This window comes from Xenopus laevis, chromosome 1L (assembly GCF_017654675.1).
Source record: "Xenopus laevis strain J_2021 chromosome 1L, Xenopus_laevis_v10.1, whole genome shotgun sequence".
NCBI classification, from domain to species: Eukaryota; Metazoa; Chordata; class Amphibia; order Anura; family Pipidae; genus Xenopus; species Xenopus laevis.
The window spans coordinates 84,027,865-84,046,948 of NC_054371.1; the positions used below are offsets into that span (position 1 = coordinate 84,027,865).

The 19,084-nt window shown below is 38.2% G+C and overlaps 2 protein-coding genes across 4 annotated transcripts in view; both read left to right on the top strand.

The window, feature by feature from the left end:
• Positions 1-318: 318 nt before the first annotated feature.
• jchain.L (joining chain of multimeric IgA and IgM L homeolog) lies at positions 319-6,696 on the top strand. Its single transcript, XM_018252249.2, has 4 exons — positions 319-447; positions 2,715-2,850; positions 5,404-5,484; positions 6,314-6,696. Exons 1-4 carry the CDS (start codon positions 369-371, stop codon positions 6,510-6,512), a joined length of 495 nt encoding a protein of 164 aa, XP_018107738.1. The 5' UTR covers positions 319-368; the 3' UTR covers positions 6,513-6,696.
• Positions 6,697-9,803: 3,107 nt separating this feature from the next.
• The window catches only part of herc3.L (HECT and RLD domain containing E3 ubiquitin protein ligase 3 L homeolog), a 53,461-nt gene continuing 44,180 nt past the window's right edge, over positions 9,804-19,084 (top strand). Inside the window, exons 1-4 of one of the 3 annotated variants that reach the window (XM_018245119.2) lie at positions 9,804-9,956; positions 16,790-17,053; positions 17,896-18,055; positions 18,432-18,508. In XM_018245119.2, coding sequence (XP_018100608.1) covers positions 16,828-17,053; positions 17,896-18,055; positions 18,432-18,508 — 463 coding nt within the window. In that variant the 5' untranslated portion in view covers positions 9,804-9,956; positions 16,790-16,827. 3 annotated transcript variants of the gene reach the window in all.

The window sequence follows — 19,084 nt, forward strand, 5'->3', positions numbered from 1 at the left end:
GTCTTTCCCCAGTTATAAAGGCCTTTTTTAGATTTAATAAATAATAATGTCCATTATTTGTCATATACATAACTTGTTATATATTAATGCATTTTACAATACCCCAAAAAATATATCTTTTTATAAGCTTTTCTATGATTGTTTCATCTTTTCATCTATCTTTTGTACATTCAAGTACCCCCAAAACCCTTTGATGAGAACAACAAATCAGAACGGACTTCAGAAGAAAAACATCTGGTTTCAGTAATTTAACCATCAAAACTGCTATTTTAGGTACCAGACAGTTGCACTAGTTTCCCCTCCCCCTATCTTATAGCAGTCCAACATTGCTTCACCCAGATATCGTCATAAGAAGAAGGAGAAGGAAGATGCTGAAACACGTCGCTTTGCAGGCAGCAGTGCTGCTATTGCTTTCTGGGTCTATAAGTACCCAGCTATATGAGACAGGTAGGTGGTCTGATTTACGCACATTAAACCAATTATTGGATTAAAGAACTAAGGTAATATCATTGATCACTAAAACAGAAGGCAGGACCTGAGGCATCATGTGCTTAAGCACAAAGATTCTATGCAGGGGCGAGACTGCAGACCAACAGTAGTATAGCGTGCCTGGGGACCTTAATTGGGTCTAGTTAATTCTAATTTCACTATTGATGTTATTGAAAGTGGAAAAATGATTCTGTTCCTGTGCTTCATTGTTTCTGGAGAGTTTTGTCTTTCTAAGCATGCTTTCATAACCCATATACCTTGAAGGGGATTTCTAACAAAAAAGTTTGTGTATATCAAAAGAAAATGTAATTCTAAGCAACTACGCAATATACATGAATTAAACATTGTCACTGGTTTTAAAATTTTTTGTAAATGCAATTGTTAATGAAATCAGTAACTGTCTGGCTGTTTGTATTTTCTGCATTTCTACTTCTGACTCCTGATACAATGTAGCAGAAACTAGCTGACTAACAGACCTGGGGCAGAACTTACTTCAGCTACTGTGCATTGTTTCAAGATTCAGTACCAAAGAACAGGAAGGGATAGACAAATGCGCTTACTGCTTGCAGCTACATCTACAAATAAGTTTACAACCAATGAAAATGTTTAATGGCACCTTTAAAGTTTCTTAGTATTACATTTTCTTACAAACAGCATACTTTAGGAGGAGTTCCCCTCTTTGGTTGAGCTAGTAGAGCATAAAACCAACTTTAATTTGTTAATTTAAGCAAGAAGCCATGGCGACTGTGAGATATTTTCATATCTTTCAGTTTCATACTTTTTATGTATTTTTCAAAATAGCTAAGACAATGGCTGACCATTATGGAGGCACTAGTCTTCCACTTATTTAGACAGTTTGTCAATAACCTGAGTAAAGTTGCTTGCAAGCACCCCTCGTCCTGCTCTTGTGTCTGCTGTTGTGCTTACACTGTGTATGGTCATACAGATTGTTGTTAGTAAAAAGATAAAGATGTTTGCTGAGACAGGCAGATACTTGCTCCAATATTACCTTGATACAAAATGCACTCTTATTCTACAAATGAATGGGCAGGACTCTTCGTGAATCATTCTAGGCAGATCTTATATGGTTCCAAACCATTCACTTTCTATGCTATTCTATACTTTATAATGTGACCCCCTCCCTATATTTTAGGATTAATTTTATAGTATTTCATTTGACTGTGTTGTATTAATGTTTATATTAGATATTTTCTGCTTGTTTAAATGGATTATGTCATGGGAAAATATGTTTTTTTTACAAAATGTATCAGTTAATAGCACTCTTCCAGCAGAATCCCGAATTGAAATCCATTTCAAACTGATTTTTTATAATTAATTTAAAAATTTGACAGAAATATAAGTTTCCCAGGTGCCCCGAGCCATGTGACTTGTGATCTGATAAACTTCAGTCACTCATTACTGCTGCACTGCAAGTTGGATTGATATCCTCCCCCCCGCAGCAGCCCATCAGCAGAATTATGGGAAATGTACATTTAAGCAAGTCATGTGACTCACTAAGCACCAATTATAACCAGTGACATCTCTAAACACTATTTATAAATATATAATTTACAAGATATTTATGACTCTCGTGCATTATAAAGCTATCTGCATAATGTAGCTAATTAAGTCATGGAAAGCCTAGGTGACTTCAGAAATACTGATATCTTTCCATGAGAGGTCATATTTTACTATTTATAATGCAAGAAATTACACTTTTAGTGAACTCTGTACTCTAATAAAAGGCAATTGTATTTATTTTATTTGCATTGAAATATAACTTTCAAAAACTTCATTAAGTATGTTCTGTTACTCCTCTAGTGCGAGAGCATAAAGGGTGCTCTAACAAGCACTTGTGCCCAGGGAATACAGCACAGGTTTGGGGACATGTAGGGAGCATGATGGGAGACAACTACTTGCCTCCCCACCCCTCACCTATACAGTGCTGACAAACACACTCAGTCCTGGAGAAAGCAGCTGTAACTCCTAAAGATCTGAATGCAATGTGGCAAAAAAATTCACCTTTTTTTGCACTTTGCCTACTGCGATCTGTACATTACCCATTGTTTGAGTGCATATATGGCTATATATTCCAGTCAACTGTATTTGAGCATAATTGAACTGCAGATAGATAAAAACCAAGGTGAATTATGACAACAATTAATGCCTACTGGACAAATTCCACAATATGATATACTACCTAGACTAACAGAATTTATATGCAGGTACATATTACGATGAGGATGCTGAGAATCATGTCTTGGTGGAAAACAAATGCAAGTGCATAAAAGTGACATCAAAATTTGTCCCTTCGAAGGAAAATCCCAATGAAAAAATCTTAGAGAGAGATATTGAAATACGGTAAGTATGAAAGCTTTGCTAATGTATTTTACATTATTTTTGTATTTGGATTCATAAGAACAGCATTTTACCTTTTTAGCTCGAGAGATGGAAGTCATTCTGGCAAACTCAGTAGAATGACATATATTACATGGTGACATCATGTAATACCTACAACTTCCTTGCTAAGTTGACTTTCTAAGCATTCTGGGACATGATATTCCCAACAACTGTCATTCAAGTGACAGGTAGTAATATGCAGTAGTACCATATAACATATAGAGATCATGAGCATCTAATGGCATCTAAATGGAGGCACATAAAAGGACAGACATAAAAATACAATATTTAATTATCTTTACACTGTTTAGACTTAGGTTGATTTCAGCCCTGTGTGGTATAAGCTTTAGAGCTACTGTAACACATTTGTATATTTTAAGCCAGGAACTTATGGTATTTATTAATGTATTCATCAATTCTGCATTTATGGTCTTCTCCATTAAAGGCCTTGTGGCATAACAGGGGATAAGAAAAGACATGCAATGCAGAAGAAGTCTAGTAGAAGAGCAAAGGAAAAAGGATAGAAACAGTCATCAGGAATCATAGAAGCAAGTTATTAGGGGCCCCAATTATTAACTCACTTGGACCCCTGGGTGGAGGATCCTGCTAACCATGCCCCTGTCACACCACATGGTGAAACCTTGCACACAATCCCCTAAACCACACCCACTTATATAAGCTCCACCCCTGACTGCAGTACCCACTGTAGTCCTCTGATGGTGACCCTGGATACCAATGATAATGGAGGTGAAAAAGTATAAATGAAGCCGAGGAACAGAGTTATGCTGGAAAGTGTTCATGATTTTTTCTGTATATGTTATACACACACTCATATATTATGGCAGCTAATGTTGCTGGCTGAGTAGCTTTCCCTGACTTCCTGACACTGATCACCAAACAGGAGCATGCATAGCGGATGCCAATTTATTACCACTTATTTTTTTGTTTTCTGTGCTATGTACCGTATATACTCGAGTATAAGCCGACCCGAGTATAAGCCGAGGTACCTAATTTTAAATACGAAAACTGGGAAAACTTATTGACTCTAGTATAAGCCTAGACACAACTACAGCCCTGTCTCCCAGCAGCGCACATTCCGCCAAAGGGACCCCCCCCAGCGATCAGCCAGACTAATTTGCAAAGTTGGCGCACTGTTATTCTTTCATATAACCAACAGATGGCGCTGTGTGATATTGCAGTCACTGTTATTCTTTCATATAACCAACGAGGGCACTGTGTGATATTGCAGTCACTGTTATTCTTTCATATAACCAACAGAGGGTGCTGTGTGATATTGCAGTCACTGTTATTCTTTCATATAACCAACAGAGGGCACTGTGTGATATTGCTGTCACTGTTATTCTTTCATATAACCAACAGAGGGCGCTGTGTGATATTGCAGTCACTGTTATTCTTTCATATAACCAACAGAGGGCGCACTGTTATTCTTTCATATAACCAACAGATGGCGCTGTGTGATATTGCAGTCACTGTTATTCTTTCATATAACCAACGAGGGCACTGTGTGATATTGCAGTCACTGTTATTCTTTCATATAACCAACAGAGGGCGCTGTGTGATATTGCAGTCACTGTTATTCTTTCATATAACCAACAGAGGGCGCACTGTTATTCTTTCATATAACCAACAGATGGCGCTGTGTGATATTATAGTCTCTCCCCAAGCGAACTGTTGGTATAGGAATGATTAAAAGTGATTGCAATCTACACAGGTTTGCAAATTACAGCTATTTTCTGATATTTTGTATCTGATGAAGAACCTGAATAAACACAAAGTTGAAAAAAAAAAAAAAGTGATTGCAATCTCAACTACTGCCCGCTGACCAGAGTAAAAGCCGAGGTAGACTTTTTCACATTTTGGATGCTGAAAAACTCGGCTTATACTCGAGTATATACGGTACTAATCCTTTTAATCTAATATCACATGTGGCTGTTTTTATCCCCTTGCTTTTCTGCTCAGACAAGCACGGTGTCTGCCTGGGTGCAGACACATAGACCAAATTTTGGTGCAAAAATACATACTGTCGCAACTTTGTGCTGAAATTCACTTGTGTGTCTGCAAACAGGCTGATGCAGCGCTTATCTAAGCAGACAGAAGAGCAAGTGTTTCTTGACCTGATTTATACGTATGCCAGGAAACAGACACTTCTGGTACTAGCATTAGAGTTTAGCTGTGTAGTAACTGATTAGCAATTGCTACATGAGTGCACCAATGTTTGCAGGCAATTGCAGTGAAGAAAGGTTTTCTTTTAAACTAGCATTTTATTGCATAAAATATAGATAGATAGATAGATAGATAGATAGATAGATAGATAGATAGATAGATAGATAAAATATATGCCCTATATATAACATGCATTTATATATTTTACAAACTTGTTGGATTTAAATATGTACCTAATCCAGTGTCAGATAGTTTTAGTACAGAAGCTGAGGATAACTGTAATAAAAAGAACTATGTTAAGGTTTTACCTTCATGATGTTTTTACTCCAGGATACCACTGAAAGCTAGAGAAAACATTTCCGATCCAACATCCCCATTAAGGACTAATTTCGTCTACAAGCTCTCAGACCTGTAAGTGATGAAACACTGTTTGGTATTAGCCAGTCATTTAAACTGCTGCAATATCCTTCTCCAGCTCCAACGAATGGAAGAGTCAGGGACATAACTAGGGGTGGACAGCATAAGCCTTGGGCACAACGGGATGGGGATGCAAGCTGGAAAGCAGTGTGTTAAGTGTTATGGATAAAAACAGTCGCCTCTTACTTGGGGTCTAATCTACTTTATTCTGCACATACACATATAGCAAGATCCTATGTCCAGTTTGGCTACCTGCCCTCATTTTCCCTGGCTAACCAGAGGATTATACTGTGGGTCTATGTAGACCCAGTGGCTGAGAACATCAGCTCATCAATGTCAGATTTTATTGGCCTGTGTATGGCCAACTTAGCAAGTACATATGCACATTATTTATTACTTTTTTTCAAAAATCTGCCAGCACTGATTTTTCTAGTAATATCCCTGATTTTTCACACAGTTCAATAATGTTAGCAACAAAAAAAAACAGAGTATCAATATGCTAATGCTAATGTTTTGTATAGGTTCTTATAACAGAATCTAGGCAAATAGACATAATGTTTGATGGTTAATTTCAGCATTGTATCTCTTCAGTGACCTTTACTTGTCATGCAAAAATTATAAATGTTTTCAAATATGTTAATTACTTAAAGGTTATATAAAGGCTGGTAAACAAGCGTGTTGCTTTTGAAAATCTATATATCATAAGCAAACAATTTGCGCAGACATTATTTTTGTGTTTTGCATAATTGAATGGCTCTTTCATTATAACTGAATTTAATTTCATTCTTAATCTCTATTTTCTCCCTAATATTCCGTGGTGCAGTTCTAAAAAATGTGACCCTGTTGAAGTGGAACTTGGTGGAGAAACAGTCTTGGTTTCCCAAGCCAATTGTCACAAATCAGATGACACCTGCTACACCTATGACAGAAATAAATGCTACACCAGAGACATACCTTTCACAATTGGAGGGAAGATCGAAATGAGAAAAGCAGCACTCAATCCAGAATCCTGCTATGAATAATGGCAAATCAGGAAAAAAAACTGATATACGAATAAACATAATTGTTGTGTAAATGGCTATTTGTTTTATATATTTTTAGTACTTTTTCTAGATTCTGAATATATTAACCACTTTTTCTTTATTTCCATTTTCAATTTACACAGTAGGCTTCATATCTGCAATAAATCTTTGTTTTTGTGTGCAATCCATCTTTTGTAATGTACATTATAAATGTCCCAGTCCCTCCTACTTCAAGGTGACATCAAAATACTTTAGTCCAGCTCCACAAAAATTCTTTATATGAAATCTTATATTAACCAGACTCCTAAACATGTGGGTATGGTAGGGAAAAGTTTAATAAGTGTCTAGGGCATTTCATTGTTTTATCTGATTTTATTTAGCACATAACAGCACCTGCCCATAAATGTATTAGCCAACAGTGAGCCATGTTTATCCATTATCTGATTATACACTTACTGTAGTTATTATACTGGTAAGTATGGGTTTAATATGTGGATTTTCCATTATCTGCAGTAATTATACTGGCATATCTCAGATAAATATGCATATTATCCATTTTCCGTAGCAATTAAACTGTCTTGTCTGGGGTTAATATTAAGATTATTCATTTTCTATAGCAATTGTAATGGAAGATCTCAGGTTTATATGCAGACGATCCATTCTCTGTAATAAATATACTGCTACATCTGAGGTTTATATGCCCATTATCTATTTTATTTAGTGATTATACAGGCTCATCTGGGATTAATATTCTTGTTATCCATTTTCTGTAGTAATTATACCGGCATGTCTGGGGTATGTTTGGTAAAATGGGTGTGGTATTTAGGGGTTTGCAGATTCTCATGGTTTATATTCTCTACTTAAACAGCCAACTAGTTATACTATTATGTAAGTTGTGAGTGACTTTATGGGCTTTGCCAATAACTTTGTTTTCTACAAATTTGGCACCTAGTTAATGTATGCAGACTTAGTCTTAGAAAAACAGGTTGTTTTTCCTTGATGACTTTGCACCCTGAAATATTTTCTGTGAAAATTCAGGGACACATCTAGATATCCAGCTATAAAAGCTGCCCTGATTGCAATTTAATCTAGATAAAATCAGTGCAGCCCTGCAACATGCATTTAGTAGAGGTACCACCACAGGGCAAATGCGGATACAAATACATGGCTAGGGTTGCCAACATTTCAGAAAAAATGAAAACACCCTTCCTATATTTTTTTTTATCTTTCCTCTCAATTAATAACATTGACAGCAAGCATTAGTTTTATTGGCCAGGAAGCATTATTTTTGCACCTAGTGATAAAAAAAAAAGATCGTCATCAACCTGGAATTGAATCAGCACCCTCTGCATTGTTATCCATTAGGATGGGCTTAGGTTGTTGCTATATCACTAAGCCACAAAGGGATCACCAGTTGCAAGTATCTCAGACCATAGTTCTAATTAGAACCTAGCAGCTCCCTCCACTGTGGAATGCATGGGAGCAGCAGGAAAGAAGAATTTTGGTGCTGGTATTCTGCTTGTGCAAGTGTAGGTCAGGGAAAGCTTTCAATCTATCCATTTCTACATTCATCTGGAGTTCATGGAGAGCTCACTGGCCATTGCTACAATCATTATACTGACATGTTTGGGGAGGATTAGTATGCTGATCATTCATTACCTATGATTCCTCTGGCATATTTTGGATTAATATGCGGGTTAACCTTTTTCTGTGCCTGAGTATGTGAGTATGCTGCTAAGGTAAGAGAATGCAGATTTTAAGGGGTCTTCCCAGTTCCAGAGCCCAACGTCATGTCATGAGGCCGGAAAATAATGATTCCCTCCAGGTCATTTTGAGATATTATTTCATATTACCGGTTAGTGTGAAGAGGAATTTATGCCTAAAACGAATAAAACAGAACTGAGTCATTATCTCTTTCATGATGTGACAGCTCTGTAGATTCAACCCCTATGGATTAACGTGTCACAATTTGCCATGTTGCATAATCACTGAATGGTATTCCCCTTCACTTACACATCAGGGTTATGAGGTCTAATTTTCAAAACCAGCCAAAGTCGGCTACAAAACCAGCCCAAAACTAGTCAAGAGTCACTTCAAAAGTAGCCCAAAAATAACGCAATATGCGCAGTGAAAAAGTCTAAAAAATAAATGAATATATGTGAAAATACGCCTTTTTCAAATGTTCCCGGTTTCCCATATTTTTCCATGAAGCAAAATGGGACAGATTCACCCGTCACCAGGGGAGTAACTACAGAGGGGGCCAAGAGGTATAGGGGTCCCATAAGGCCCTAATTAGGGTTGCCACCTAGCCGGTATTTTACCGGTAAATTATGGTTGATACCAATGTTATTAAAAGAGAAAATATATAAGAAGGCCGGTATTTTTTTCAGGAAAAGGTGGCAACCCTAGCCCTAATACATATACAATTTCAATAAATATTGGTAAAACAGCTCAACCTCTAGACATTTCGGTGGCCAGCAGATTTTTGCCCCAAAATTGGCTGAAATTGAATTTGAAATTGAAAAAAGTCACCAGAAAATGCTTAAGAGTGAAGGAAGACTGGGGTACAGAGCCCATAATCTGGTAACTCCCGACTTCTACACAAGTCAGTCCCATTACATGCTGGGTATTGTAGTCTTACATTAAACTTTGCAGTGGGCAAATTGTAAAACAAAAACTACATTACCCAACATGCATTGCGAGACACAGGCTTGGCACATTAGGGCAAGAAAACACTTTGGCTTTTTTTCCAAAGTACAAACCAGCCAAAGGCCCAAAAAGTATCTCAAATCCGTGCCTTGGCTAGTTGTACTTTTAAACCCTGCCTGGGGTTTAAATTAGTGGCCCAGTTTGGCTGGAAAACCGCCAACCTGGCAACCCTGTTACACATTCTGTAAGGAGGACCTTCTTTTCATCGAAATACTGACCTGCCACTGCCATCTAGCGTTCAATTGTAGTAACAGCTCAGACAGAATTTCCTGAACAGGATATTGCACATTGTGCCAGTACATTGCTGTGGGGGAAAAAGAACACTGTAACCCGATTGGTGGGAGGCCGGGGACGTTTTGCAGAATATAACCAGAGTGATAGATAACTAATAACAAACGGAGGAGATGAAGGAAGTGGCAGGGCGGAGGACTTAGATTGACATAAAGGTGTGTGGATATTAATGTGTATTTATTATGTAAAGCTGACGGACAGCGAAGAGGCGAGACAGGGGGGAGCATATGCATTTTACGCATTTTACGCATTTTCCTGGAGGATGTTCTAAAATACACTAATGCTGCTTGGTGCCAGCCCCGCCCTCCCCGTATACACAAAGCACGGCACTTGCTCGCTCAATGGTCAATATGAGGAAGTGTAGGCGGGGCTTATGTGGGAGTCGCTCTCTTACTTCCCTGTTGTTATGCGAGCGGAAGGGTGATATCTACTGACAATTCACAGGTAAGGGAAGACTCCTATGGTTTCCAGTTCTCTAACTAGAGGGGTTTCTTGTCACTGACAGAATGCTGGCAGGGGCGCTGGGCCTGGCTTCCTAATGGTGACATGGCTACGGTTTGTGGGCAGTGTGTGCCTCGGCTGAGCCGCTTATACAGACGCACCATGGGCACATCTGCAGCATAGTGAATGGTTATCTCCTTGGGATGTGACAGAGCAAGGCCTGTATATAACCCTTATGTACAGATAGGTCGTATCGTTTTTTTTTTTATAAACCTCTTTCACTGCTCCCATGGTAGACTGTAATCTCCTGCTGTCTTTCTAACACATAATATTGAATTGTATTTATTTGAATCGATTTATTGCATCTGTTTTACAAATTCACTGTACAAGTAGGGCTGCATGTATCTGGCATGTCGTAAGACAACGAGGTCCTGGAGAGTGATCTGTATGGCTGGGTGCAGCATTCTGACGCTAGATTTTTCATATTATTATATTTAGCAAACATCTCCCTGTTCAGACCCTGTTTTATTCATCTTTTAGACTGCCTGTTTAATGGTATCTAAACCTGGGTATACACAGGCCTAGCTAAGCTGCCATTAGCCTGTGTATGTTGGGAGTGCCAAATAACCATTAGGCAAGTTTGAAAATGTCACCAGGCAAGGACTGCAATTGCCTAATCCAGTGAGTCCTCATCCAATGGATCTCTGTAGGCCCCACGTATGATCCAATTTTTATCTCTGCAAGCGGGTGGCCAGATTGTGTAGAGATCCACACTGTAGTGCATCTGGGTATTGACAAAATTATAGATATCACTGACCTTACAATTAACCACTGTTGGCAGCTGTGGGCTTGTAGTATATTGAAACCTATGCATTTTTGTGCTCATTAGTATTAGGGTAATTTTATCAGAAGCCAATAAACAAGCACAGGGAAAACATACAAACTGCTCTGTCTGGAATCAAACTCAGGGCCCAACTCTTCTAGTTCTTACCACTGCACCACTGTGCTGCCCATAGCATTTTCGTTAAAGGAGTGTTTTGTAAATTCATTTTGCACCCAGTAACTGATATGCAGAGCAAACTGTCCTTGTGTATTAAAGGCGTTTATTCATTAAGTGTAATTATACCCATTAAATGTGTTGCATAATGTTTCTTTTTGAGTAATACTAAGCTTTTTTCCCCTTGACTGTAAAGTGTGTCATTGGGCAGTGTAGCCAAGGAAGCATTTTTACTGGCCATTTGCCCAATATAGGTATGGAATCTTATCTGGAAATATCCAGAGAGCTCTGAAACACAATGTTGTTTCCTATAATGTGTTGTTTAAATATTACTTATTTTTTTCATAATAAAAGGATTGTATTTTTAGTCGCCTAAAAGGATTAAAGGGGATGTTGACCTTTGAGTCAAAAGTTTTTTATGATGTAGAGAGTGATATTCTGAGACAATTTTCAATTGGTTTTCATTTTTTATTACTTGCCGTTTTTGAGTTGTTTTGCTTTTTTTCAACAGCTCCCCAGTTGCAGTTTCTGCAATCTGGTTGCTAGGGTCCAAATTCCCTTAGCAACCATGCATTGATTAAAATAAGAGACTGGAATATGATAGGATAGGGCCTGAATAAAAAGATGAATAGTAAATAGTTGCAATAACAATAAATGTGTAGCCTTACAGAGCATTTGTTTTTAGATGTGGTCAGTGACCCCCATTTGAAAGCTCGAAAGAGTAAAAAGGCAAATAATTAAAAAAACTATACCAAATGAATGATAAAGACCAAATGAAAAGTTGCTTAGAATTGGCCATTCTAAAACATACTAAAAGTAAATTTAAAGGTGAACGGCCCCTATAAGAAAAGTCTCCTTATTCAAACTCGGGTATTCCAATTTACAGACCCCTATCCATTATACACAAAATTCATTCATTGTACTGTGGTGTTTAAAATTACAGAAATTAACATTTGTAGTTAACACAATCTGAATCGCAATTCATTTGCAATCCCAGATGTGACTTTCAAGGTCACATCTGGGATTGCAAATCTCAGATGTGACTGACTAATAAACTACACCAGGGGTTCCTAACTTTGTTTTACCTGTGAACCACAGTCAAATGTTAAAAGTGTTGGGGAGCAACACAAGCATGAAATAAGTCCCTGGGCATGGCAACTGACAGAAAGTACTATTTGGCAGTACGCTTGGTTTTTATGCAACCAAAACCTGCCTCTAAGCCAGGATTTCGAAAAGAAGTACCTGCTTTGAGGCCACCAAAAGCAACATGATCATCCAAGGGATTGGTGAGCAGCATGTTGCTTGCAAGTCTCTGGTTGGGGATCACTGATCTACACTATCAGACCAATCAGCCTGTAGGACAAAAGGACAGTACCCTATGAATTGTCATACAGATGTATGGCCACCTTCCATTATTCGGTTTATTCTGGGCAACAGCCCACCTGATTGGTACTGCATAAAGTGAAGCGGTGTTGTGGAAATTGTCTCACATGTCTGATTGTCTGCAGTCTGCTAGAATCACAGAATGATCAGCTGAAACTGCCCCTCACCAAGCATACATGTGCAGGTCCAGATGGACAGGTAAATAAAAAGTTTTGCCTATGGGCCATATAAATTTATATGTGGTTAGCTATGGAACACGTCTTTAAAAACACACTCCGTTTCAAAGAATCATGATTATCTAGAACTAAGAACTAATATGAAAATATTTTTTGAAGAATATGAAGTGCACAAAGCTTGCCATAGTATGTAGATATTAGACATATGTGCTGCAAGGGCTCCGGCACGCAGGCCCCCGCCCACTTCTGATGGTGTCAAGTAGGTTGCAATAGCACTTTTGCTTTAATGGTGGTAAGTGGACATCAGGTGGGGCTGCAGGAAAGGCAGTTGTAGTGTGGGTCCAAGTAGGGTTGCCACCTGGTCGGTATTTTACAGGCCTGGCCGGTAATGATGGATGATCCCAATGTTATTAATAGGGGAAAAAAGATAAATATATAGGAAAGCCGGTATTTTTTTTCCAGAAAAGGTGGGCAACCCTAGGTCCAAGTGGGTAAAATTGTGGGTCGCTCACTTGATCGCAGGTTGGGTCTGGATTTTTTGGACCTGAGCAGGACTCTGCCTGAAAACACTCATACACATTTTCATGCCAAAATGTAGCCTTTTTGGCCATTCTACCGCTGTGCTGATTGACTAACACTTGAGAGGCCTGCTCTCAATGGTATTAACTTTTTGCAGATCTATCTTTGAACTGCTCATATTTCCAGGGGACCCTTTCTAGTATGTGGACAGTGGAATAAACAAATCAATCAAGCCAAAAATGAGTTTTTTTTTATTGTAGATGTATGTGGGAGGGAGAGGGGGGGGGGTTGTATCAAGTGGAAAACACATTAATTTAAAGTGATTAAAGCAGACTATAAAATCAAGAACAATTCTAAATTGTATTTACATGATACAGCAGTTCTTATCTTTACATTATGTAAATACGTGTTAATCTTTTTTTTTTTTTTTTTTTTGGTAACAATTGTGTAACTTGGTTGGATTAAAGTTATACTAATATGTTCCTGTGCGAATGAATTTGCCAGTACCATAAGAAAAAAGGGCCACAATCTTAGTTGTGTAGAGAAGTGCCACAAGCTGCCGAAGCCATTGGTGAAAAAAGAACACAGAAATCTATGTTGTTGACATGCTGTCTTCCCTGTCAGCCCCATAGATTGTACCATGTACACCACATAATGGGCAAACTGTGTATATTTTTGAACAGTGGTCTTGCTGTCATGCGTTGCCCACCTAATGTACTAATAAGTCATGTAGGCTTATATCAGAATGATTATCGGTTGCTGCTTTTTAGAAAAAGGATTTAGTGTTGCACAAGAGGCAATTAGTGTATTTTGCCTTTCTGCAATAAACACTGATATAATGTATTCTATCCTGATAGGCTGGCATAATATGTGATTCGAAGGTAGTTGAGAGAGGAGACAATCCAGAAAAAAAATGTCATTCACTTCAGAAGATATTATTTTTGGAATCAGGACACAAAATGTGTGTGTGTCTTGTATGAGTAATAATTGTTTGTCAGCAACTTTCTCAAGAATATTGCAGCATTCACAGTTGGATAGAAGCTGACGTTTAACAGGTCAAACACCTTAGGAAAGTCCCTGTTAGCCTTATGCATGCCAGCTTGCACTTTCATTATAAGATGCTAAGTCAATATTTATGCTTGAGATTTTTATCTCCTTCCTCCCATTTTGTAACTAAGATATAAGAAGTGATATAGCACAGTATAAGCCTTAGTTTGAAGTTTCTTTAAAGGAGAACTAAAGCTTAACGGAAATGTTGTACATTGTGTTTTGGGTTTCTGTACCAGCCCAAGTCAACAACAGCCCTTTAGCAGTAAAGATCTGTGTCTCCAAAGATGCCCCAGTAGCTCCCCATCTTCTTTTCTGCTGATTCACTGCACATGCTCTGTGCTGCTGTCACTTACTTAGCTTAAAGGGATACTGTCATGGGAAGAAATTTTTTTTTCAAAATTAATCAGTTAATAGTGCTGCTCCAGCAGAATTCTGCACTGAAATCCATTTTTCAAACCAGATAACAGCTCCCTAACAGAAGATAACAGCTGCCTGGTAGATCTAAGAACAACACTCAATAGTAAAAACCCATGTCTCACTGAGACACATTCAGTTACATTGAGAAGGAAAAACAGCAGCCTGCCAGAAAGCATTTCTCTCTTAAAGTGCAGGCACATGACCAGGGGCAGCTGGGAAATTGACAAAATGTCTAGCCCCATGTCAGATTTCAAAATTGAATATAAAAAAAAACTGTTTGCTCTTTTGAGAAATGAATTTCAGTGCAGAATTCTGCTGGAGTAGCACTATTAGCATGCTTTCCGATGACAGGATCCCTTTAAGGAACAACTCAAAATATACAGTACACATAGAATGTAAATGTCACAGTATAAGGCTGATTAATAATTAATACAGATAATGACTACAGGGCAGCACAGAAACCAGTGCAACAAGCATCAGAATTTAAAAATCAGACTTGTAGCATCAGCTTATATTACAGGCCAACCTTATTTTCTGCTTGATAATTTGCTACAACCCCTAAACTTAGCTTCTCAACAGCTGCTCAGAGCCCACTGAGCATGGGAGAGTTGCAGACACTTTCCAAGATGGTGACCCCCTGTGACAAGTTTGAAGTCCTGAATCATTGCTGCTATTGAAAAGCTGAATGCAATAAGGTCATTATATAAAATATGGCATTTTAAGCCATATTCATTTTTAGGGTTTAGTTCTCCTTTAAAATATATACAACCACATTTCCCAATTTTGGGACAGTGTCCCAGCCTCTTCGGAATGTTTTTTTTTTTTTTTTTTTTCTTCTTAGTATTATGCAACACTTCCAGACATTTGTTGCCCCTGTACTAACTTTTTAAAAATCTGTTTTAGAATGAGCATATATTTTTCAAAAAACAATAACATTTATCAGTTTCAGCATTTGATATGTTGTCTTTGTGCTATTTATTTATTTGTATTGCAAGTGTTTTGGAAACCGTGTTGCATATACTCTATAATGTCTTAAATAGATATTTGTGGTTTTTGCTCAGTGCATTTCAGATTGTTTATCTGTGGTATCAATGCAGTTTATATAGTGAATTATGTACCCCCATTTGTAAAGTTACTTTGCAAAAGTCTTAACCATTTTGGTAGCACTTTGCTTAAAGTGAACATCGTAATACTTACCCCTCGGTGCAGATTCAGGCATCGGAGTTCACTGGTCTCGTTCCGAAGATTACCGAATCGGCTTAAAATGGCGCCCGGTGAACTCCAATGCCTGAATCTGCACCACGGGGTAGGTATTACGTTAGGGGCATTTGCCCGGGGTAACACTTAGGCTGGGGGGGGGGGTCTATGTAGGGTAGGGGGGTAGGGGTATTTTACGTTTAGGGTTAAATTCTCCTTTAACAATATAATGACTGTACATTGTTCCTAATGTGCAATCCTTCTAATTCACTTCAAAAGAGAGAAGTAGTTGGATTATAACTTAATATCCTATATTTATTTATATCACTCCATGATCCATGTGAAAGCCTCTTTGCTGTAATCCTCATAGTTCATACAGTGCCCCCTCCCTTATTAACCATACATTTTATTGGTTTAGTTAGATTGTTATCAGTGCATCTTGTTTTTTTAAGTGAGAATATTTGGTTTGAGAGTTTATATACAAACCCCCGTGACGTGACTCCCTTTAATGTTGTTACACACACTGACTTCTTGTACACCATTAGGCTAAGGCCACACTAGGCGATAGCGCCGCGATTTGACTCGCGGCGACTTTTCGCCGCGACTTTTAAGCCGCAATCGCTGGGGAAACTTTTGCGCTGGCGTCTATGGGGAATCGCGAAAAATCGCCAGCGTAAAAACACACGCGGCGATCTTTTTTCTATTGTCGCTCGAAATCGCCTAGCGAGGCAATTTCGAGCGACAGTAGAGAAAAGATCGCCGCGTGTGTTTTTACGCGCGCGATTCCCCATAGACGCCAGCGCAAAAGTTTCCCCAGCGATTGCAGCTGAAAAGTCGCCGCGAGTCAAATCGCGGCGCTATCGCCTAGTGTGGCCTTAGCCTTACACCGCAACAACATAAAGGGCCTATTTATCATGCTGTGAAAAACATCAATGGGTGATGTTGCCTATAGCAACCAATCCAACCAGACTGATTTTTTGTATTCTAACTGTGACTTTGTCTTTTTCTGTAGGTGACTGTTGAAACATAAATGCTTTGTAAATAACCTTTTGACAATTAACTAAAGTGTTCCTCTTGTCTCCCTCATGTCTGTTAAGGAATATCAAGCCTTGATGATTTGCTGAAGGTTCCAATCATGTTATGCTGGGGTCACTCTGCTTTTGGCCAACTTGGTAATGGCCATAGTTTAAAAAATGCTGTGTCGGAGCCTTGCGCATGTACATTCTCCTTAGCAACATGTGTCAAAGAAGTTGCCTGTGGAGGGAAGCATACATTGTTTCTGATGGAAGATGGCCAGGTTTATAGCTGTGGCTGGAATGGAGAAGGGCAGCTTGGGCACAGCCATGAAGGGACACATCCAGGTATTTTTTATTTCAGCTTTAAACGAGAAACTGAACAATAGCTTTAATAGCAGGTCATATAATGTACCAGTCCACACAATTTGTACGCAGTTAAACAGTTAACTATTAATTATGCTAGTTTCCTTTTTATTTTTCTGTGAATGCCTTCAGTTTTATCGTGTCTGGAATGGTTTCAGCAAGCTCCTTAAATGTGCTGTTGTTTGAACACATCCATTTTAAACATTTTAAAAATAATCTTATTTTTGTGTATGGCTTAAACAGACACAAAAAGAAAGGGAACCTGTCTTCCCTTTTTTGTTAAACTTTTTTCTTTTAAAGTTAAAATAAAACGTAATTTTCTGGCTTTAAGTTTCAGATTTAATCCCTTGTATTTTAAAGTTTGTTGGTTTTCTTTCTACTTCCTTAGTCTGCTTTTTCGATTATAATTAATATTAGTAGAAACAACCTACAGCAGAGCCGGGCCAAGCCGGGCAGGCGCCCTAGGCAGCCTGCAGGCTGCTGCGCCGGCTGGATGAGCGCTTCTGCGCATGCGCAAAAATACACTTCTTCGCATGCACGAAAAGGCGTTCCTGCGCATGTGCGAAAGAATGCTTCTGCAAGTATGCTAAATTTTCAAGCTACCATATACATTAAAGGAATTGTTCAGTATGAAAATAAAAGCTGGCTAAATAGATCTCCCATGCAAAATAAAAAATGTTTCTAATATAGTTAGTTAATGTATAAAGGCTGGAGTGATTGGATGTGTAACATAACAACCAGAACACTACTGTTCTGTTTTTTTTTATTTGGGAAAAACACTTCCTATTTAAATGACCACTGTTTCACTGTTCTGCATATTTCAGCTCCAGTGGCCACTTTGGCAGAAGAACACATAAAGCACATTGCTTGTGGACAATCACATAGCCTTGCTCTCAGTTTACAGGGCAACCTGTACTCTTGGGGAGCAGGGAATGATGGGCAATTGGGACATGCCACTGTGGAGCATTACAGTAGAATACCAAGGTATGGTCAAGGCACTCCCTGTTCTTTAAAGACACTGCATTTTTAATATTTTGTTGAATCAAGCCTGTTGACATCATCCCAGGAACAGTGGTCTCTCCTGGAAATTGTAGTTAGCAATAGTTTGTGAGCCACAAGTTTTTTGTTGTACGAATGCATGACATTAGTTTTCTTTCACTTCTTTACTTTTCTGGAAAGGAAATGGCATTTGACTATAAAGTCATGAATGTCCTAAATGCAGATGCCGTCCTGGGTTTTCAGCACAATTTAGTAATTTTAAGAAAACCGACCACATTTGTGTTTTAAGGTTGCAGTCTCTGTTGGAATATTATGTCAGAAATGGGATTCATAGCTTTCCAATGCTGTTTTTTTTTTACAGAATAATCAAGAAACTAAGCCAACAAAAGATACAACAAATGTCCTGTGGTGATGATCATTGCTTGGCTCTTGGAGATGGTAAGGGCAAGTCTTACAAATTAAGCAGATGGCATAATATAGTCTTTTGGAAAAACCATCTGTGTCCAAACAGTCATTCATTTTTATTTATTTTTAAATTATGAATGCATGTAGTTGTTTAATGTACAAATTCAAGGCCAGTAAAAATATGAAATTTAAGGCACTTTCCTAATTCATACCTGAGAGAGTTTCGACTACTTGCACTCTGGCTATAATATTTACTTGAGCACCCAGGGCTTTTTGTTAACATTTTAGGTGTTCAGTTTGTTCCTATGGCTTTTGTATACACATATATATATATATATATATAAAGTACTAGACGTTTACCCCAGCACACTCGCATATCTAATGTGTCTAATAATCTACAATAATATTGTTATTATAGTATATATAGTGCACTTGAACAAACTATCACAATTCATGTTTCTAGTCAACCCAGCCATTTAAAAGTGATATATTTCCCTTTAATTTGCTAATAAATATGAAAAATAAATATATTATTGAACAATTCCTTCTTACATTAGTTCACATTGAAACCAACCTTTAATGTAATGTAGACAATGATATTTTAAAGGG

Excerpts from the sequence above, each read along its gene's own strand:
- jchain.L (XM_018252249.2), top strand. The coding sequence starts at position 369 with ATGCTGAAACACGTCGCTTTGCAGGCAGCAGTGCTGCTATTGCTTTCT. Across the intron at positions 2,851-5,403 it reads GAGAGAGATATTGAAATACG|GATACCACTGAAAGCTAGAG; the intron begins GTAAGTATGAAA and ends TTTTTACTCCAG. Across the intron at positions 5,485-6,313 it reads GTCTACAAGCTCTCAGACCT|TTCTAAAAAATGTGACCCTG; the intron begins GTAAGTGATGAA and ends TCCGTGGTGCAG.